Source organism: Mastomys coucha, unplaced genomic scaffold (assembly GCF_008632895.1).
Source record: "Mastomys coucha isolate ucsf_1 unplaced genomic scaffold, UCSF_Mcou_1 pScaffold8, whole genome shotgun sequence".
Lineage (NCBI taxonomy): Eukaryota > Metazoa > Chordata > Mammalia > Rodentia > Muridae > Mastomys > Mastomys coucha.
In genome coordinates this window covers 7,586,812-7,609,857 of record NW_022196914.1, presented here as the reverse complement: position 1 = coordinate 7,609,857, position 23,046 = coordinate 7,586,812, and the positions used below count along the sequence as shown (strand labels likewise).

The window sequence follows — 23,046 nt, the reverse complement described above, 5'->3', positions numbered from 1 at the left end:
TATATATATATATATATATATATATATATCCTCTGATCAAATCTTAGCTCACTTTTCTGGAAACTGAGAGAAATTAATTTAAGGCTACTGTGAGGACTCTGTGAGCCCAGTGATTAATACACATACAAAAGGACCACACACACACACACACACCCGCACACACATGCGCATGCCAGTTAATATAGTATGAGTATCTTCACAACACATATGAGGCAACTGGTCTTTCGAAGCCGTTGTTATTTCTACAATAATGATGATGCCTTTGATAAGATTGATGATAACAATGGCAACAGGCATGGGCATGGTTTACCAATTTCTACTGTCCTTTTGGACTATGGTACATGGAACTATCTTCTCAGAGGAGTTGTAGGTAAACAAGATCCAGGCACATGTCTAGAAAACTATCTAAAGACTAATGGACTCTACTCTAGTGGTTTATTGCTGTGGGATTTTACAATCAAATACCCTGGGATAATTGAAATAGACAAGATATGGTCTTTTTGTGTTTAGAGATTTGTTTTATTTGTTTGTTTGTTCATCGCTATGTGTGTCTGTCTATGTTATGCCTCTATGTGTGAATGCTGCCTACAGAGGCTAAAAGAGGAAGTCAGATCCTCTGGAGCTTGTGTAACAGGCAGTTATGAGCTGCCCAACTTGGTTGCTAGGAACCAAACTTGTGTCCTCTAGAAGAATGGGGAGCATTATGAATCACTGAGTCATCTCTCTAGCTCTGCACATGTAACCTTTTAACTCATAAATTTCAAGAACTCAACAATCTTATTAGTTATGAATTTGGTAAATACACATGAGAAAAGCAAAGAGAAGTACTAGCCATCAAGTGGTTTCTTGAGTTGAAATGCATTAGTACTTTTTGGTACATTAGTATGTTGGCACTTAAAAACAGTATTTTTCTCAAATAGTACTGGTCTACAAAGGTGGATTCTTTGGTCTACTACATCTTAAAACATCAAGATAGATTATATAAAAACTAGAACAGTGGCAAATATTTTAAAAGCTACAAATTTCATATTAATTAGATTCTGGATGTTTGGCTATGCTTGAAAAGTCAAATGACCATCACCCATTGGTCTCATTCCCAAGGGCAGTTCAAAACGTCAGTCGTGGAAACCACACATTGGAATGCACAAAACTGTTCTGTGGCATAGCCATATATATGTACTTTCCTTTCCCAGGAGACACCCACTCTACCAAGTGACCTGCAGTGGTTATTTCTTAGCTATCCTTACTTAGCACAGGGCATGTTGTACCCAACAGGACCATGCCATCTATCAACTAGACTGAGCCCAAACAGGAAGTTGCCTTTTCTCGTTGTCAATAGAACAAGCAGTTCTCTTTGTATTCAGCCTGGAGCTCCTTCCACTGTGTTTATCTCCTCAGGAGCTGTCAAGCCCTTGAGATGAGATAAATGCAGCTCTGTTACACATACTTAAAGCCCATCTCAATTGGTACTTTTGGAATTCTCACAATGAGTCTCAGCTATGATTATCATATGCCCTGACCTTGTAATTTTGAACTCAGTACCAGGCAAGCAGTTTGCTATTCATTCTATTTGTGTGCTCTCTGGGAGCTATCTTGCATTGCGTATCTACCACTCCTGGATTAAAGCCCTTGGGGAAAACCTGCTGAGAAAGAGGCTTGTGGCTTAGTTGGCCAACTCCACCTACATGAGGTTCATAGAGGCAAGAGGAACTCACTGTTAGGCAAGAGGAACTCACTGTTGGCACAGAGATACATCACTGAGCAAGGTCATTCAAAAACACAGCAGGAACTTATCAGAGGTTTGAGAGTAAAGGGGCTTTGTGAGAAATGGGCAATATTTTGTACATAAAACATTTGTCTATGTTTCAGGAATTTATAAATGAATGAGTGGGGTTCATACCAAATATGTCTGACACAAGCTAAAACATTGCCTGTTATCAGTGAAAATGTGTCCCCTCTCCTCTCCAAAGGTAGAAACATCAGAGTCCAAATAACTTGTACCTCAGGCTGTGATCCAACTTAGAGACAGTTCTTTTCATGGAAATTAACTTAAAATGAGGTCTTTTGAGTAGGTGCTAACCCTGTATGATTAGTATTCTTATAAAAGGGGAGATTTTAAGACAGACAAACATCTTGTAGGAAGAACACCATGGGATCATGGTGGTGTACTTACAAATCAAGGGACTCTAAAGAGAGTCTAAGAAACAAATCAAGGGACTCTAAGAAACTATCATATGAAGGAAAAGGAGGCATGAGATCATGTTCCCTTACAGAACTTAAGAAGTTTGCCTCTTTAAAAATTGATCTAAGATCTCTGTCTTCTAAGCTCTAAGACAAGAGAGTTCCCATTTTTTGGAGGCTAGTTTTTGAGACTTCATTCTGAAAACTCTAAGAAAGTAATTCCATATCTTAGGTGAGTAAAAACAGACACAATAAAGAGTCAGCATAACTGGAAACCAGCTTTCTGAGTACTTCTTGCAGATAGGAGTGCACAGGAATATTCCCTAGGAACCAGAAGAACATAGGCTGCAATATTTGGAAAGAACTGGGATCTTGTCACTTGCAGAAGCTTCATTCCCAAAGAAGTAACACAGGCCAGAGCATCAACTCACAGGAGTCCCTAACTGAGAATACTAGAGGTAAGGCTCACAAACGTGCCCTGTCCCTCCATGCTTTTTCTTCCATTTACAGGAACTCCTGCAGGAGTTCACAGGCACTTTCTTGGCACTGGTGTTTGTTCCTTTGCCTTCTTTTTGAAGAGCTATTGAAACCTCATTTCTGTCTGTGTAGGTACTCTGTATTTGTTACTGCTTGAATTTGAAGTGGTTCTCTCGAAGTATCCTATCTTAAAGGCCTGAACCCAGCCTGGTGAATCCATTCACTGCAAAGTGGTTAAACTGCAGATACTTTATCCTAACCAATGGATAAATACTCTGATGGCCTATGGTAGGATGGAAAGTGGTATATAGCTGAAGGTCCCAAATGTGGGCAGATCCCAAGCCCAGGATTTGAATGGTGTATTTTTTCTTAGCCTCTTCCTATCATTGTTTTGTAAGTGACATAAAGTGAACACCTTTCTCCCACCATGCACCAAGCACCATCCTCCATGATGTTGCTTCTTGCTGTGGATATGAAACCAATGGATCCAACAGAAAATGTACTGAAAATGGAAGCCATGAGTTAATAAAATCTTTCCTACTTTCACTCATTTTTCTCAGTTACTTTTATGTTGTTGTAATAAGACACTATGACCAAGTCAGCTTATAAAAGAAAACATTTATGGGGCTCATAGTTGAAGACAGTTTGAGTCTATGACCATCATGGTGATGAGCATGGTAGTAGAGAGACCAGGATGGTGCTGGGGTAGTAGCTGAGTATTTAAATCCTAATCTATGAGCACAAGGCAGGAAAGGGTGGTGGTGTGGGCTTTTGAGAACTTAATGCCTCTGTTCAATGACATACATCCTCCACTAAGGCCACACCTTCTAACCCTTCCCAAACGATTCTAACAATTGAGAACCAAATATTCAAACACATGAGCCTATGAGGGTCATTGTCATTCAAACAACCACATCCCTTTTAGGTATCTGGCTGCCATAACACTAGAACACCATTACAAACAGATTCAATTTAATAGACTTCTAGAAACTTGGTTGATTGATTGCTTTGTTCACTGTTTGTGTATTTGGTCAGGCAGAGGAAGGGCAGATTATGGATATTCCTAGACCCTAAGCACATCTGATTTTGGATGACTTACTTTGTGTCTCCTCAGATACACTCTAGTGCTCTTCTGATCTCAAGTGAGAGATGGTATGTTGCTGTAGAAACCAATTGAAACATTTTTTTCTTTTGAGTTTTACAATTATTTGGTGAGACTAAGTCATTTTGTTTTGAGAGACGCAGATCTCAGCAATCATTATGCATATTGTGAATTCCAGCAAAGTGAGAAAAGATGACTTTCAAAGTGTTTCCAAACAGAATATATTTCTGATGAATTCTAGGAACTGCCATATTGCTGTATTTCACAGACACTTGAGATTTATGACAGTGTTCAAAATAGAATCTTAGCTGCCTACATTCACTGGGTAGTTGTATGACTGGAACAGGTCTCTAAGCATCTCTATGCTACAGTCTGAGAAATGGTGATATTTTGCTACTAATATGAAATTATATATGACTGACTTTCAATATTACTTTCAGTTTTTGAAAGTAACACATTCATTTAAGTCTCAAGTATTTCTGTAGGGTTTTGAAAAACTGGCAGGTGCTATGAAGCATATCTATAGAGCTTTATGACTTAAGGTGGCCCTGAGCTAAAGAATGGGGTAGTTTAGTCAATTCCTTTGGGACTCTGGATACCTCTGATGGACAAAGAGAGAAAAACTACAGTATCACAGAAAGTCAACCTTTGCTTTCTTGACTGATAACAAAGTAGTCATTTATTGGCACAAACTGTTTTTCAAGCAATCTGATAAGTGCTTATATGGCTTATTTTATTCAACTTTACAAAATAAGAGATGAGGAGAAGATTAAGAGTTAATAGTAGCTAGAGATTACACAATTAGAGATTTCCAGGGCAGGTAAAACTGAAAAAAAATATTTACCACCCTACAAAGTCTCTCTAATAGTAGAAAAAAAGATACTGGGTTATAATTGGTGAAACTGAAGCCCCATGAAGTGAGACAGTTTACCTAAATTGTCTTGTGAGTTTATGTAGGATACGTGAGTCTAGATGGTTCTTTGGTCTATTTTCTGTTTCCTTTCTTGTTCAAGATACATTAAACCAGGCATATTTACTAATTACATGGTACTTTCAGGGTCATCCAACCATGGAAAAAATATGGCACAACTTTCTGCTGAGCCTATAAATGAACCATTCTCTGTCTTGGTTCCAGGACTAAAATCCTCACATAAGATGGGTGTGGTGATATATTCCCAGATGCTCAAGAGAGTGGTTCAGTGCAAGAAGATCAAAAGTTAGAATCTAGCTTAGATAACTTAGCAATAATTAATTTTAAAATAAAATTTAAAGTTTTGGAGATATGAGCTAAGCAGGAGAGGGCTTAGTTCACACATATGCATGCATACACACACACACACACACACACACACACACACACAGAGAGAGAGAGAGAGAGAGAGAGGTGGGGGAGGAAATGAACTTGGGTAGGTAGGTATATCTGGAAGTTGGGGGAAGAGAAAGAATGATTACAATATATACTTTTGCTTTCATTTTATAATATGGGGGGTTGAGGGGAAATTGTGATCAAGTATATTTAATGGAAAAAGATCTATTTTCAAAAAAAAGAAAGCTAGATAAAATATATATGTAAACATTTTAATAAACAATGAAAAAATACATATACATAAAACTGCCCAAAGGTATCTTGGCATAGTTAGAATATCAAAGACATTCATTCTTGTCATATTTTAGCAAAGCTCATTGAGGGTTCTTATCAAGACAACAGAAGGAAGAAAGAAGATTTATCAATTTATTCACTAATGCTGCTTTAGCTACAGAGACTTTGACTAAATACATTTCTTAACTAAGGTACCAGCTTGACTTTTCTGCTCAGCTCTGCAAGAGGAAGTTAGAAACTGGATTCCACATCTACACAATGGCATGTTTAGGAACTTCAGACAATAGTACTTGTCACCTTATGCCAACTTTTAGGTTCTCTTGCATTCCAGCTAAAGCAGGTTATTATGTGCTGTACACATGGGCTCAGGAAGAAGGTCTTCTTGCCCAAATCTGTAATTATAGTCTGTTAAGAAAGCCCTAGGATTCTGGCAAGTAGTGAATTTGACATGACAAGAATTATTAAGAGTTTTGGATACAGCCAACACATTTTTTTTCTTTTTTCTTTTGGTAAACAAATTTAATGGATCCAACACAATACCTCATTCAGCCTTATTTTGGTAACACTGTAATTTATGGCAGTCTAGGTTGGTGGTGAATAGGTCAGGCCAAATGCATGCTCTGGTTGCTCCATCCAAAGAATAGCAGGAAGGATATTCTGACTTGGCATTGATGCATGCAGATGTATCAGTGCACAAATTCATAATGCACTTGTATTAACTTCTAAATACATTATTTGCTGCATGCATCCTTCCTGATTTTTCTCCACTGTCCATATTCCCTCCACTGCCCCAACTTTTTCATCTTCCTCTCCCATTTGATAGGAGGTTTTCACAGTCTAGGGACCATAATTTCCATTTCTTAACTTTAGCCCATATGCCCACCAAAACATCCTGTTCAGTACTACAAGTTAGATGATCTCATCTATGATTACATGTTAAAGAAACTGCCTTGGGAAGGTTATCAAAGCTGCTTGGTTCACATGAGTACCCTGCTTTCAAATAAGTATCTTCAGAGAAGATAATTTTATTGATGCAAAATTTAGACTTCTTCTTTAGATAAAGTTTTCAGAGCATCTTTATAAGCTACACAAGAAATCTTTATACATAATAAAACAGTCATTAGACATAAATGTTCTCTCTCAGCTGTGTATATTACTTACTTATTCATCATTGTTCATTCTGGCTATTTTCTAGAATATTCTCCTGAACCAAATATTTCCCACTTTACTGAAGTTGCGACCTCAGAAAAGCTTCTGGAAATTTCTAGCCATTGTTATGGGAAGCTTGTAGCTTCTCAAGAAAACCAGTGGGCTATCTCCTACCTCAGTGGATAAAGCACTTGCCACCAAACCTGGGTTTGATCCCTGGAACCTACATGGTAGGAGAATAGAACTGTTGATGCCCACAGTTACCCTCTGAGCTCCACAACTGTGTCACTGCACATGTGTACACACACACAATAAAGATGTGCATTCAATTTTTTAAAAGAAAGAACATAACGAAGTTATGACAAAGTCAGTATTGTCCTTAAAATTCTTATGTGTTCATTCCTAAAGCTCACTTATTGTCCGGTGGTTCCTTAGTCATAACTGAAATGCACCCAGAGAAGTAGAAACAAGGCCTTTAGAGATACTGTTCTTGAGGAAAGAAGAGCTTGGCTTTTATCAGTCACTCTTCGTAACAGGCACAGTAAGGCATGACATACCCAGACACATTAAAACCTGTTTTGGTTTGTTTGTTTTTTTTCTCCATAACCTTCAAGCTGCTGGATTCCTACCTGTACCCAGAGATTTAGATCTGGTTAATTTTTGGGAAAATGCAATGCTAATTGAATGTATGAACTTCTAACAGATACCACAAACACATTCTGAATGGTTTCATAATCAATTGCATTCTTTTTTATTAGATATTTTCTTTATTTACATTTCAAATGTTATCCCCTTTCCTGATTTCCCCTCCAAAAAAAAAAAAAGCCCTATTCCCTCCCCACTCCCCCTGCTTCACCAACCCACCCTCTCCTGCTTCCTGGCCCTGGCTCTCCCATACACTGGTGCATAGAACCTTCACAGGACCAAGGACCTCTCCTCCCATTGATGAATGACAAGGCCATCCTCTGCTATATATGTAGCTAAAGCCATGAGTCTTTATATGTGCACTCTTTGGGTGGTAGTTTAGTCCCTAGGAGCTCTGGGGGTACTGGTTAGTTCATATTGTTGTTTCTCCTAAGGGGCTGTAAACCCCTTCAGCTCCTTGGGTCCTTTCTCTAGCTCCTTCATTGGGGACCTTGTGCTCAGTCCAATGCATGGCTGTGAGCCTCCACTTTTGCATCAGTCGGGCACTGGCAGAGCCTCTCAGGAGACAGCTATATCAGGCTCCTGTCAGCCAGCACTTATTGGCATCCACAATAGTGTCTGGGTTTGGTGATTATATATGGGAATAAGATCCCCAGGTTGGGCATTCTTTATTTCCAACAGAGCAATACTCTTTTGGATTTAGCTAACTACAGCAATAAACAAACATTCCAAGTACTTTACACACTGGCTTTGGAGTCTGTGATATGTGTGTGTGCCTTTGGTGGCTGAAGTCTGTGTGTGTGGCTTTGGTTTACTAGAACAGCTTAACAATGGGCCAACAATGAATTGATTAGCTGTCATGAGCCCAGGTCAGTGAGATCCATCTGATCCCTAGTTAATAGCTGCTCACTTTGCAAGAGAGGGTAAGATCCTGCAAGTCCAGAAACGGGAATGCAGGTAACAAGCCAGACATTATGTATGCTGCAGAGTATTCAATTTTAGGCTAGGTCATTTTGGAAGAATGAGTAAGAGGTGGATGAAGCAGGGCTATCACTGTCCTTTCAGCCCACAGGCTTACCTCACTCCAGTTGCCTACTGTCCAGTCCGATGGACACAGAATATCTCTGTTGCAGGAAACCAGTGCTTTGGGTTTCAGTAGGTGCTGGCAGTCTGTAGCAGGAAGAGCCTGTTCATCAGAGCCCATGGTCTGGATGCACAGCACCGTTCTCTTTTTTTCTCCATAGGGCCCACATGTCGTTGAACATGCTTCCCACTCCCCTGCCCACCACCTGCAGGCAGACACAGAAGTGTGAGGAGATCAGCAACAGCATGTGCACACTCATCCCATCCCTGCTGGAGGAAGTAGGAAAGTGTATATTACAGAGTTGGAAGGCTCTCAGAGATGGTGCAGACTCTGTAGCTATTTTCTGCAGACAGGGACAGTGTGACTTGTTCAGTTATAAACCCCAGAGCCCAGCAGAGACCCTGGCATATACAGTCGCTAAAACAAAAACAAACAAACAAGATGGCTCAGTAGTTTAGAGCACTTGTTGCTCATTCAGAGGACCTGGGTTCAATTCCCAGCTCCCATAAGGTAGTTCACTATCATCTGTAATTCCAGTTCCAGGAGACCCAAAGTCCTATTCTTACCACCAAGGCCACATGGGACATAAGTGCTGTGCATACATACTGGTAGGCAAAAACATTTATACACATACAATTTAAATTTAAAATTTACTTTTAAAGAATGATGTCTTTTAATGGAAAAAAAAACTTCCCTTTTAAGTCAAGAAAATTGAGGTCTGAGGTTCTCAACCAAGTTTAAGCTTCCCTTTCACATCCATTGGGTGAGGGTAGTAATAGTGACCTCATCAGTACCATGGATTAAATGAAATACCAATTCATGCAAAGTGAGGAGCACAGAGCACCCCTCCCCACCCAGATCTTAATTCCTTGTGACTCATTGGTACTTTGAATAGTGGTGTGAAGTCATATCATTCTTTTGTCCCCTGGCTCTTAACCTAATGTTTTTTGTACCACTATGAGATAGCTATAAACACCCCCATTTTTATTTACTTAGGCCATGTCAAACCTAGCTCATTGCTTTTATTTTGCCTCTGTATCTTCAGCAACCTGCTTGTTCAAAGCTTCAGTTACTCATTTGATAGAGAGGAAAAAAAAAACAACTTGTAAAGAAGATAATTTCTTCCATCTCAGAAGCTCCAGAGAAGTTAAGCAGTTGGATAAATTAATGTATTTTTTTTTTTTGTCTTGTCTGAAGACAAGTTGGTTGGTAAGCTCTTTGTTTCTGAGTGATTAACTGAACATTCCACGGTGGGCCCAATGGCTGCACTGAAGCACTTTTGGGCAATGGCAGGAATTCCTACTGGGATCCCCTCCCATCCTTTTCCATCAATATGCAAACCTGCTCCAGCTCAGAAAGTAGAACTAGCCTCTTGTGCCAGTGTAGTTTGGGTCCATCTTTGTTTTGTGGACATCCAGTTCTTTCATATGAGTTCCCGTGCAGTAGGAAAGTAGGGCATTTCTATTTTTCACAAGGAAAAATAGAAATAAATGATGGAAAGCTCACCAATTCTGACCTGGAAGGCCTCCTGGCCTTGAGACCGTATTCAATTTTGCTGATGACAAAGCTTTGTTCTATCCTTTTCATTCGCTGCATATTTATGTTTGTGTGGGCAAAACTCTCTTTTGGTTCTCATACGTTTAATTTCAAGTTAAAATTTGTAGAAGAAAGCTCTTTCTCGGTTCTACTGTTTTCTTTAGTAAGCAAGTCATTAAGAGCACTGATGTATTCATCGGTGTTTAATTCTGGTTGCCTTGTATGAGCAAAGAGCTAATACTTGACAGTGTGATGTGGAAGCAAATTAATGCCCACTGTATTAGTCTAATTACTTTGCCCCACCTCTGACATTTCCAAAGGAGGCCAGGCAGACTGTTGAATATATAAAATGTCATTCTGGAAAGGCCCTAATCTGAGCTGACTGAAGGCCTAATTTATCTAATTACTTGCTACAGGGCTTTCAGTTGTGTTCTAACGAAGTGATAATAGCCCGTCCTGTTTTCCCTTTCTGGAGTTTCTTCCATAGTTCTCATGGAGTGATCATGTGCTAGTTCTGGGATTAAAATGCATTGCCTAGGGTGTTGGAAAGATGCCTCAGTGGGTAAGAGCACTGGCTGCTTTTCCAGAGAGCCCAGGTTCAATTCCCAGCACCTGCATGGTGGCTCACAACTGTCTATAACTCCAGCCCCAAGGGACCTGACACCTTCACACACACATGAATGCAAGCAAACCCACCAATGAACCTGAAATAAAATTAAATAAATTATTTATAAAAGAAAGTGTTGCTTAAAGTTCATCAGTTAGAAACTCTTCAATGCCAAGGTATTGGGAGGTGGGCCCTAGTGGGAGTGTTCATTCTATGAGGACAGAGGCCTTACAAAAGCATCAATGCTACTATAAACTGCTGTCTGTGGGAGTGGCCTTGCTCTCCTTTGCTCTTCAGCTGCATGGGAACACACTTCAGCTCTCAGTCCTTTCAGGTGTTGTGTGAAGACAAAACAAGAGGGGCCTCAGTAGTGCTGGTGCCTTGAGCCTAGAGTTCCAGTTTCTAAAATGATGAGAAATAAAATTCTGGTCTTTATAAATTACCCGGTCTATGGTATTTTGTTCCAGCAGCACAAGTGAGACTAACACATCTTGTCAGCTTAAACTGAGACTTATCTATTTTTCACTTTTCCTGCCAAGTCTTCCTTAGGACTGAATTTATATCACAGATTATTATTATTATTATATCAACATTAGTGGAGCTTTAAAAGAAGGTCCATCTCTGACTAAACTCAAAATCTCTTGTAGGGAAAGCCAAGATATCAATGCCTTATAAGAACTACCCAGGGAATTATTTCAAGATCTCATGTCAGGATTAGAAACTACTGATGTTGTTGGTGCCAAATAAATGTCTCTAACTTTGTATATCTAACTTTTACCCAAATAATGGACTTACTGTTTTAATATGAGCCATAAGTTATATAGTTATATAGAAGTGCATTTTAAGTGTGTGTGTATGTGTGTGAGAGAGAGAGAGAGAGAGGGAGAGAGAGAGAGAGAGAGAGAGAGAGGGGGAGAGGGAGAGGGAGAGGGAGAGGGAGAGGGAGAGGGAGTCTTTAAGAGCCCTTAGTTATCCTGGAATACTTTTCTCATGTTTAGCTGGACTCCCACCCTAAGGAGGACTTGGGGGAGGGGGCAGGATGGGGAACTTCTGAGCCACTCCTATTACCTGCCACTTCTCTGCCCCCAACTCCCTGTTTCCAGTGCTTGCAAGGGTAGCTCTGACTGCTATGAGCCAGGTCACACTACTTTCCCACCATCATTACTCAGACAACTGAGACCCAAAATGTTGTGAAATTACCTATAATGCCAGGAAAGAAGTTTTCCACAACAAAGAGTAATCCAGTCTGAGCTCAAAAGTGCTGAAGCAGGGAAACCTTGATTGAAGTCCCATGCTGTTCTTTCATGCAGCGAAGCCTACACACAGCTGCTGGGGCTGAGTGAGTGCCTGGCTGTGATGTTTATTGAATGCTCTGGATGTGAGTGCTCATGCCTGTGACCTTGCAGTGCTTTCCTTTGCAGAAAAGCAGTCAGAGTGAAGTCAGCTAGGGAGAGGGAACACAACTGCCAGCTTTCTGCACTCAGATATTCCGAAGCACGTCCTCCTCTGCAGCTCTGGTCCCCAAAGCCATCGGCTGCCTCATACTTGATCTAAGCGATAGATAATTTGACGCTTGTATCAAATGTTTAAAAAATAATCTCTCTTGGACAATTCTCGGTGGGGTGGGGGGGTGGGGAGGAAGATCAACAAATGTTGAACTTAAACTTAAAACCAAGATATTCCTAAAGAAAAACTGTCTTGAGAATATAAAAGAAAGGAGAGGGGGGGAGAGGGGGGGAAGAGAGAGAGATTTCAGAGGATGAAATGACAGCTATGGGTGATGGATGTGATCTTTTCAGATATCACAGAGATCAGGTGAGAAAGGAAGATGCTCTAGAGAACTTCAAGTCAAAGAACTAGCTGTTGTGCTGAGTTTGTCAAAATGCATACTACTAACCAAGTAACCTTTGTCTATTATATTTTTAAAGCAACTTAATTTTATTTCTTTAAGAAGTAAATTCCTTTAAGCCCTTTGTGAATGTGCACACAAGAAACTTAAATTCTTATAGTTAGACTTGTCTGTTTGCTCATCAATATTCATCTTGTTGATTTCTCTGGCTCCCTTCTTTCTTTCTTCCTTCCTTCCTTCCTTCCTTCCTTTCTTTCTTTCTTTCTTTCTTTCTTTCTTTCTCTCTCTCTCTCTCTCTCTCTTTCTTTCTTTCTTTCTTTCTTTCTTTCTCTCTTTCTTTTGGAGGAGGGTAAGCCTTGCTATGTGGCCCAAACCACCTTTGAACTCATTCCCTTCCCCCTGTATCCTGACTCTAGGAATTACAGGTATGTGCCACCATGTCTGGCCCATATGTGACTTTGTTACCCTTGGTAAATATTTCAATCTATATAATGAAATAAGCAAATATAGCTATAAAAAGGATTATATGTATATAGCATAGCAACAAAGAGAATTTTTATATAAATTATAATATGATCAACTAACTGGAGTCAAGTAACTGCCTAAATATATCACCGATTTTAAAAATATTATGTGTATGCATATGTATGTGTATATGCATGCATGTGCATGTAAAATTGTATGTGTACCTAATCTTGGATATAAATTCAGACTTGACCTGTTAATTTTGTTGACCTTTAGCAACTGCAAGCTGGGCTCCTGGCATTAGCCATGCAGAGAAATAGTCTCTGAGATGAAAAACCCAGCAGGACCTTAGAAAATAGATACTTAACAAAATTGTAACTTAACTTGAAGAAACTATGCCATCCAATGACAGGATCTTAAAGGACTTGTCAAATTGCTTACACTTTTCGTTTCCTACTCAAGTATAATCTCCCAATTGTTTATAGAGAATTGGAGGAAATTATGTTTTCACACAACGGCAGATGCTGGGGAATCACTGTCCTCCCAGATGTGTCCCTCCAGGTGGCAGAGGCAGCACTTTAGACAGAAAGATCATCTGCTCATCAAGAAATCCTGACTCTAGCTGCCCCTGCACAGTGGCTGTCTGGCCCTGGCTGTCCAGAACCTGGCTCCTGTGTAGGTGCATCGGTCTTTCCAATCTAACTGCCATGGTTGCATGACTGACTGTAGGAGAAGAAGCTGGACAATTAGACCATTTCTAACTTTTCTTTGTATCGAGAAGCATAGCAGACCTCTGAGAGGCTCTACCCAGCAACTGACTGAGACAGAGACAGATGCAGATACTCACAAACATTGGATGGAGGCCCGGACCCTGTGAAAGAGTTTGAGGAAGGACTGAAGGTCCTTAAGGAGATGGCATCCCACAGAAAGATCACAGAGTCAGCAAACCTGTAGCCCTGGAAGCTCCCAGAGACTGAACCGCCAAGCAAGGAGCATCCACGGGCTGGTCTGAGCCCTTCAACACATATGTTGCAGAGGGCTGCCATGTCTGGCCTCAGTGGGAGAGGATGTGCCTAATCCTGCAGAGACTTGATGCATCAGAGTAGGGGATTACCTGGGGGTGTTGCTCTCTCAGAGTGGAAGGGGAAGGGGAGGAGGGTCAGGAAGGAACATGGTGAGGGGCGACTGGGAGGGGAGTAACATTTGGGATGTAAACAAGTAATTTTTTAAAATGGAAGTTCCATCTGTAAGTACATCTTCAGAAGCATGGGAGGAGAAAGCAGTATCTTTTACTGTGTTCTGGCATGCTGCTTTCAGATCCAAGAGATGATGAGATGCCAGGTTCACTCTAAAGTCTCAGGGAGAGGAAGAATTCTGAGTGCAGTAGCTGGGCGGCCAAGTCCTGGCTGAAGCTCCTGACAGCAAGCCCAGCCCTGACCTCTGCCTGCATTCTAATTGCTCTCTTTTGAGAAGCCTGAAGTCAGGAGTGGACACAGACAGCTCAGAGTATGTGTAAGTGAAGGTTCTGAATTCAGCAGGAGACATGCCCCTGGAGAACTAAACCATCTGGTACTTAAACAATTACTGAGTGAATGTTGTGAATATTTATCTTCAACAGTTCCAGACTGAGTCTTAGCAAATAAAAACATACAGTTTATCCACTTTGTAAGAAGAATTGCTCTCTGGAAAGAAAATGTCCTCCCAGCTTGCCACAGGCTGACAGCACAGTCACAGAGACTTCTCATAGTCCTGAATTAACTAGCAATAGTGCTTTACTAATAAATTAGGTGTCTGGCCAGGTGACACCCAGACATTAAGCTTCATGTTATCAAGGGTTACCTGGGTGGGCAATCCTTTTCATAGCACTTCTTCTGTCTCGCACTGGGCTGTGTTTCTGGGTTACAGAATGTTGTTTTCACTACGCCATGACCTTTCTTGACACAATGAGCAGCCTGCCGGCGGATACCTGGAGAAAGGACCACACATGTTGGATTTGGAACCCATATAAATGTTACTGTTCAGGAAGCCCACTTCCTTAGAGAGGCCCTGGGTAAAGACTGGAGGTGATAGCTCCAATCCAAGAGGAGCCCTCAGACGGTGCCAGCCCCAAGACATTTGAGTGACTTTGACCAAGACTCTGAGTCTTTGAGTGACTTCGATTGCAGTCTTTGAGTATTCCTAGTTGAGACAGCCAATGTATTGGAGTAGAGATTTTTCCATGCTTTTATACCCTTTACAAATGCCTGGCTCACAGGATCTGTGAGCAAGATGAAGTGGTGGCACTGCGTTAAACTGGAGAGTGGCTTTTCACACTGAAGAATACCTGTGTGTACTGAATGAGTGCCGGTTCTCTTCCCTTTGCCAGTCAGGACCCAGCTTCACCTCCTTGTTTACAGAGCATTGGCTCTGCTGATTCTTCACCTTCTCCTCTCCTGGACTGTTGTTCTTTCTTCCTCCCAGTTCTACTATGTTCCTCCCGGACCTTGCTCCGAACTCTTGGAAGTGATCCCTATGGTTGACTATGGTTTCCATTGAGGTCTGGAAATTGGACTAGCTGCTCCTTCTAATTCTTCTGGCCTTGTTTCCCTCAGATTCCAGTGTTATATACACTATTTACCTTCCTTGATTTCTCTAAACCCTCCCAGACCTGTCAACACAGCCACGGCGGTGAGTGCCGGTCAGACAACTGTTTTCTGTTGGGGCGTCCAAGTGATATCATCTCCCTTACAATAATGAACGTCATCATTTAGAGTAAAAAACAAACACTATTACTCTTCAGTGGTACCCTCATTAGTCTGAAGTCCAATTTTGGAAAAGAGGCAGCTCTCTTTAATATGGGCTGTTGGAAAAGCTTTAGTGGAGGAGTTAGAATCAGGCCATGCTTTTAAGGATAATTACTATTATGTAACACTGAAAAATCAGAAAGTATAAGGTTAGACTGTATCTAACTGACTGTGATTTTCTGTGAAAAGAAAAAAATTATGGCTTGTCATCTGTTCTTTTTGTCAAGCTGGACACTGCCCACAGAGAACTTTCACTGATTAAGGTTGCCAATAAACTTACGTGATGTCATAACATCACATTATTTGTCATCTGAAAACAATTACTTTCAACTTCTGCTTCTAAGATGGAAAATCAATCAGATATGTGAGATGGCTCACTGGGTTAGAGCACTCACAGCCAAGCCTGATAACGTGAGTTTGCTTTCCAGAGGTCACACAGAGTAAGGAGAAAACTGATTCCTGTCAGTTGTCTTCTGACCCACAGTGACGTCTGTGTGCCTGCACATAGACATGCAAACAGACTCGCATGTACGAGTGTGTGTACATGAGAACACACACACACACACAATGCTATTTCCAGAAGATTGTAAAGTTCCTTTTAAACTCTTAATAAATTGTACTGGATATTAGTGGTACAGGGCCAATTAAGTGCCTTGATTTTAAACCTGTCACCTGTGCTTTAGAACTGCTCATCCTGGAAGGGAATATGCCTTGAAAGAAGGAAAAGTTGAGTTCCTTGTGAAAAACAAGTTCAGGAACAGTGACAGCCTCTGGCAGTCTTAACTTAATATTGCGATTTTTAAAACAGAGTCTGTTATACAGCTAGTTTGTTTAAGATGGTTTAAATTTAAAATTCACATTAGGATTTGTTAGATAAAACAACCAAAGGCAGCTTTGCAAACAAATGCTCATCATTTCTGAAATGTCAAAACTTACAAGATCAAGGAGGCTCCAGGCAGTGCCTAACCACATCCTCTGAAAAGCCTCCAAGGATTCTCACCTCAGTGTGTGAATGACTGAAGAGATCGCTTTTCACCCACTCAAGAGACAATAATATCAATACACGGTAAGTTCATATTAGCACAGAAATTATCATTCTCAGACTGCACATAAAAATGTTTTAATAATGTGGAATGATGGAAATTTTGTGAATCAATGGATTTATCAGTAAAATCCCTTCATAAATACCAGTACAAAGAAATCACACTAACTTCACAGGAAGTAGGGAAGGGTGAGGGTTGAATATTGTTGGTAAGTACAATTTAGTCCACCAATTTTCAACTTCAGTTTCCAGAGAATATTATTATTTTGGGCTCCCTAGTTCCTTTGGTTCTATTTTCTTCAACCAGTCAATTCATATCTACCTGCCACAATACAAACTCAGTCAAGGAAAGCTTGCATTATACTACTATGAGAGAGAGAGGGGGGAGGGGGAGGGAGAAGGAGAGGGAGAAGGAGAGGGGGGAGAGAAACTGAGGTAGAGAAAGAGAGATTGAGATAGAAAAAGAGAGAGAGACTGAGAGAGAAAGAGAGTGGGAGCAAGAGAAAGAGAGAGGAGTATCAATAGCAGGTACCATATCAACCCCATAAGAGTCACAGCTGGGTTTGAGTCTGTTTTTAACATATATTTGGTGAGTATTCTTTGACAATCTCTGTAACTCTCCCAAGTCTCCTCATCTCTTTAACTGAGATTATAATAGAGTGTTGTTGTGGGTATGATAACCACACACACACACACACACACACACACACACACTATGTATATATGTATATTTATAGATATACATATATAGTTAGTTATATGTATAATATATTTGACATATTATATATTGTAATAAACTAAAAATATATTTATATATCTTTTTATTTATTTTTATATTTATTTATATGTGGTGTATCAACTCACTCTGAAGGCACTCTGCTTAATGCAGGTTTTGAGACCAGGGTTGAACACACCTTCCAACATTGGAATATAGAGGAGACTTCATTCATCAAGCCCACTTAAACCTGTTTCTATACTCTGTATAATTCAGTTTTCTAGACAATTGAAACCTCAATGCTACAGTTCTTCTTTTCCAGCTCAGAGATGTCACAGATTTATTGCTGACCCCAACCATTGATTAGATATGCATGAATGCACTTGACTTTATCACTTGTCCTTGCTAACACCCTGACACATCCCAGCAGTAAGTCTGAAAGCCAATATCATTTCCCCCATTGGCATGCCAGGGACCTGATAACGCAATTTCACAAACTGTTATGTTAGAGGAATATTTGGGTGGGTTGGGGGGGAAGGTGGGAAAATTTGTCCAAGGAGAATCGACTATGCCTGAAGAATGCTTAACCGTGTTAGAGAAAAAAGTGTTTCTTTCCTGTGAAGTAACCATTCACAAAATTAAGCAAAATCAGTTTTCCAACCCAACTGTGACTCCCTTCCTGTAGCCACTTTGTGCAAGCCAGGCAAGCCACACAATTAAGGAAAATCAGAAAAGCCTGCAGAATCCCACGGCACTTAGCAGCTACCAGGTAAAGCAGGCATTCAACACTTCCAGGAGCACACTCGCTAAGCATGGCACTAACTGGGAAACTGTAAGCAACTGTTAACATTAGAGAACAAAACTAAAGGCCCCAAAATAGGAGAGGGCCTAATCCCTGCAGCTGCACAGGGTAGAAAAGGCTTAGGAGAGCTGCAGAATGGGAGACCATTGCACTGGCCACAGGTGATGTTCAGCTGAGCGGCTGGGAGATCTTTGCTCTCTCCTTTCTATGCAGGTGATGAACTATGCACCATCTTCGCTCACTAGCATATGTTAAGCCTGCCTTGATAAATAGTTTTATTATCTTTATGAAGCCTTGCATTAAAACGTGTCTTAAAGGGTTTATTTGAACAGAATGAAGTAAAACATTTTCCGATGTTAACTACCCACCGTTTGCATTTGGGAGATACTGACTCAAGGGAGCTCAGGGATGCTGCTAGGGTACCCTGTTTTTTAGGGTACCCACCCTCAACCTTGTCTTTGTAATCCCCCTTCCACTTTTTGGTCTCCTGGGCTTTCTCTCTTTTTCCTGTGTTACGGTGTATTTTCATAAGGTAGAAAGTTTTCATTTAAATAAAATAACAAGTATCACTGAACGGTTCAGTGCTCTGTCTTTTGTCTTTATGTTTTGCATTGTGTGCACTGTGTGATTCACTTCACATTTTCCTTTGTGTCTCTTGGGTATTAACATAGATAGGCATGGTTTCTCTGCCAGAGAAAGAGACCTCCCCATAACTGCAATCAACAGTGTGGTGAAGTTCACAAGATCACTAGGAAAATCCCATTAAGACTGGGACAGTACTGAAGGATCAAGATGTAACAAAAACCAATGTCTAATTGATATTAGTTAAGGATATTTTCTTTCCTACCTAACTTCGGATGCAGCTTGATGGTCACTGCAAAGTCCAGCCACTTAGCTCTTTGTCCCCTCTTGCTCTGGGATACTACACCTAAGCTCTTTATATCTTGAAGCAGAAGAGGGTGGAGGATGCTCTGCTTCTTGGTGGTGTCTCTGGCAACTAGCCCTAGGTAGGTTTCAGAATGTGTGGTCTGGGACAAGTAATTTAAGTGTAAAGTTTAAGCATGAGTTTCCCCGAGAGCTGAGAATAGGGAATCACAGGTTGAAAATCTCTTTAGAACTACATTCATGGAGACTTCATTTTTCTCATGAATGATCCTCAGGGAAAATATTTTATACCCCCATTTATCTCCTGCTAAAATTGCCTTTTCTTCTCTGGGATCCTGGCCCATACTGGGCCATAGGCCAGGGCAATGCTGGAGACAGCCATGGTAATCAAGGATGGATTTTCCATTAACCCCCATGTAACATTGGCCAAACTGTGTCTATAGCCTAGATTGAGTTCCACCTTAGCAGTTTAAAAAGCTTATATATGTGAACATGCATGATCAAAATACATTATATATATGTATAAAATACATAAAGATAAAACATTAAAAATGAACATTTTAGGGGCTAAGGAGAAGACTCTGCCTTGTGTATTGCTCTTGCAGACAAACCAAGTTCAATTTTCTGCATCCGTATTAGGCAGCTCACAGTTGTTTTATAGCTGCAGTGTCAGGTATGCAACACCTCTGGCTTTTTGAGGCATTTGCACAAATATGCACATTCAGTATTCCTACATACACAAAATTATAAATAAAAACAAATATTTTATTATTGTGAGTTCTAAAAGCTATACGTAGTTCTCCATGCTAAATTGAGGAAAAGAAGAATTCTTTATGAACTAGATTATGTATGACCCAATTTCTGACTCTGGGCTGTATTCTATGATTGGTACCTGGGATAGGGAAGTAAGGGAAGAGGCCAAGAAGTGTAAGAAGAAAGCATGTGGAAAAGAATGGCTTCCTGGCATGATCTGTCCTTCATTTTAATTCCCCTGGCTATATTATGCATCTTGGGGATCTGCTATGCAGGTGCTCTGGTTTTACAGGCAGTAGATCCAGGAAGCAGGAAAGAAGTCCCAGAATAGACCCAAAAATGATCCAAAACTGGACCAGAAATAAAGCTTCTGTGTATGATATTATTTCTAAAGCTACTGAAATGAGTGAGCACCCACCCCTCCCATCCCTAAACCAAGAGGCCTGCCCTTTGTCTGCAAGTGCTTGGCAAACTTCACACATCACTTAGGCAATGCCTGAGATTTCCAAGAGTCCTCTCTTGCTTTTCATATGTCCCAGTCTACCTTTGTGGTAGAGTGGTACCCATGTGATAAAAACAGACCAATGAGATGTACACAGAATATCAATTATTTTAAGCCACACCTATATATTCACTGTGCACAGGGATCCCTTGGGATACCTTTGAGACTGAAGATTAGAAGATACAGAATGAAAACGTTGGCTTAGACCACCTCTTTCTCCTACTCCAAGTGGAGCAGCTGTTTCTCACCTGTTCCACATGTTACACTGCATTCTGTCCAGCGGCCAAATTGCCAGAAGTACAGCAACTTCTCCACGTCATTGTCAAGACCATCTTTCCGGACTGTGTACTCATACTTGATGCCAGGGTTAGTCACCTGGAATAGTAGCTAAAATTCGAGAGAGGAGTCGTATCAAACTCAGCCATGAGTAGCAATTGTAAAGCAGACATTAAAAAAATATACCCAGGGGCCAGGGAAATGAATAAGAAGCTGAAGTGCTCTCTGGGCACCCACGTAAAAAGCCAGGCATGGGAGCATGCACCTATAATCCTAACACTAGGGAAGCAGATATTGGAGGATCGCTGGGGTTTGCTGGCCAGCCAGTCTAACTAAATCAGCAAGCTCCAGGCTTAGTGAGAGAAGTGTCCCCCAAAAAGTCAAATAAAATAAGGCAAGCGATTGAGAAAAATGTCCCAACTGGCACTGAGCTTGGGTATATTTGCACACTGGACATACATGTATGTAAATTTATGAACACATGTACACAAAACATTACAGAATGCCTCCCACTTAGAAGTAGTTACAGAATATGTGCTACTGTGGGTGCCTTCAAAAGGTTCTCCACCTATGTCTTTGTCTAGCTACATCTACTTTTGCTTTCTTTTTCTTTTTCTCTTTCTTTTTCTTTTCTTTTCTTTTCTTTTTTTTTCTTTTTTTTTTTTTCAAGACAGGGTTTCTCTTTATAGCCCTGGCTGTCCTGGACTTCACTCTGTACCAGGCTTGCCTCGAACTCAGAAATCTGCCTGCCTCTGCCTCCCAAATGCTGGGAGTAAAGGTGTGCACCACCCTGCCCAGCTACTTTTGCTTTCTATAATTTATACAGTCTCCTTCTGTTGTTTATTAGCTAAAATATCATGAAAAATTAATAAATAGGACATTTTAATCACATGATCATTACACTGCAGAGTTCAGCCAAAAGGCGCCCTGTGTACTTACTAACTTGTGAATAGGGGTAAATGTCTTAGTTTCCTGAGAGCCACATGATATAACCTCAGTTTGTCACCATGGCTGGGAAGCTGCACTATGACACTTTAAATATATAAGGGATATATCAGCCTGAGGACTACATTCAAACCTCCCAGCAGATGGTTTTGAGGCCCTAAACTTTGCTCCTGGAGCTCCGACAGTTCTAAAGAACAAAGAAGAAACAGAACAGGCTCTCGGTCCTAATATCAGTGTCCGGTATGAGAAGGACAGTACTGAGCACACTGGCCACCAGCTCCCTTCCCTTCAGTGTTACCTGGAGCCACACCGACTCGTTGGTGGGGCCTGGAGCTATAAGTTTCTCCAGATCTCCTTTCCTGTCATACTGGAAGACGGTCCCTGCCAGTTTATAGTTTCCGTTCCACTGGATAATAAACCCTCCGTTGAGGTAATATTTTTCTGGATCTTCACTCCTGATGGCCAGGAAATTGCCAGCTGCCTTGATTTCCATCACCCTTATATCCCTGGCACCTTTGGGAATAAGTCCGATGTCAATGTAACCTAAGGACAAAAGAGGCAATGATGAAGGAGGAGTGCTAGTTTCTCAGCTAACACAGCCTGCTGTCCTCATCTCAGCATCTCCATCCTTCAGTCTCCGTGGTGGGCAACTAATGGGGCAGGAAGAAGCACCAACTAAGAATTACAAAGAGGCTAGCCGGTGACAGAATTATTTGGAGCTTCACAACTTAGTGTGTAAAGGGCTCTATGAGGACAGGTGGGTAGATAGATACAGAGGGGACTCGGAAGCTTTGTAGCCCACACAGCATTGATTTTCTTGTGTGATTCTACGTGAAAGGTTCAAAATGTCTTAGCTCCAACCTAGCTTCCTGCTGGCCTCCCTCCTTCTCCTTTTATTCTTGCGGTCAGGTTACCTCTCCCAAGCAATGCACAGGCTACATATTTTCTTCCTCATCATCGACACCATGTCAAAAGCAGCTTCTTAGATATAATTTAATCCAAGCTGCTGTTCATTCAGACCTTCTGGAAGGAACTTCAGTTCCATTGATTGCTACCTGGTGTGGTTCTGTCGGCCCAGGATGAAAACCTAAGTTCTGAGCCCTGCTTTCTAAACCATCGCACAGTCCTGTCCAGCAGGAAGCCTTCCCTCCTCCTTTCCTCCTATGTTTTGCAAAATTACCAATTTATAACTTGTTTTCAGTGCTCTCCTCCAGGCTTTTGAAGAACCCATATCTATTTTAAAGCATTGGTCGACTCTGGCTGCAATCGTCTCCTGCTTAATGGTTGCTATGGTAGGAGGCACACTGGTGAGAGTTGACACTTACGGGTTGCCTCTGCTCACCAGCTCTTTATGCTTCCATGTTACTCATGCGAAGCATGGCTTTATAAGGCGGAAGGAAAATGGGCTCTAAGATGGACATGATTCCAGCTTGTGTATTGTGCAGATCTTGCTCTCTGAATTTCAACAGTTCATTTAACTCCTTTGAGTCTCATCTGCACAATGATAGGAACGGAAGGATAATGGGTGAGGAGTCTCTCAGATCCATTATTCAAAGATTTCACTTTTCGATAGGTTGGTTTTAAGGCACATATAATAACTCTGTTAACTCTCTATGGGTGCTCACGTGTGCCTCTCTCTTTTTTTTCT

General features: G+C 41.0%; 1 protein-coding gene across 1 annotated transcript in view; it reads right to left on the bottom strand.

The window, feature by feature from the left end:
• Positions 1–23,046, bottom strand: part of Adamts12 (ADAM metallopeptidase with thrombospondin type 1 motif 12) — a 288,229-nt gene that overhangs the window by 44,843 nt on the left and 220,340 nt on the right. The window contains exons 15-18 of the mRNA XM_031360747.1: positions 21,697–21,941; positions 20,426–20,564; positions 14,535–14,661; positions 8,233–8,443 (exon numbers count right to left, since the gene is read on the bottom strand). Coding sequence (XP_031216607.1) covers positions 8,233–8,443; positions 14,535–14,661; positions 20,426–20,564; positions 21,697–21,941 — 722 coding nt within the window. The remainder of the gene's footprint in view (positions 1–8,232; positions 8,444–14,534; positions 14,662–20,425; positions 20,565–21,696; positions 21,942–23,046) is intronic.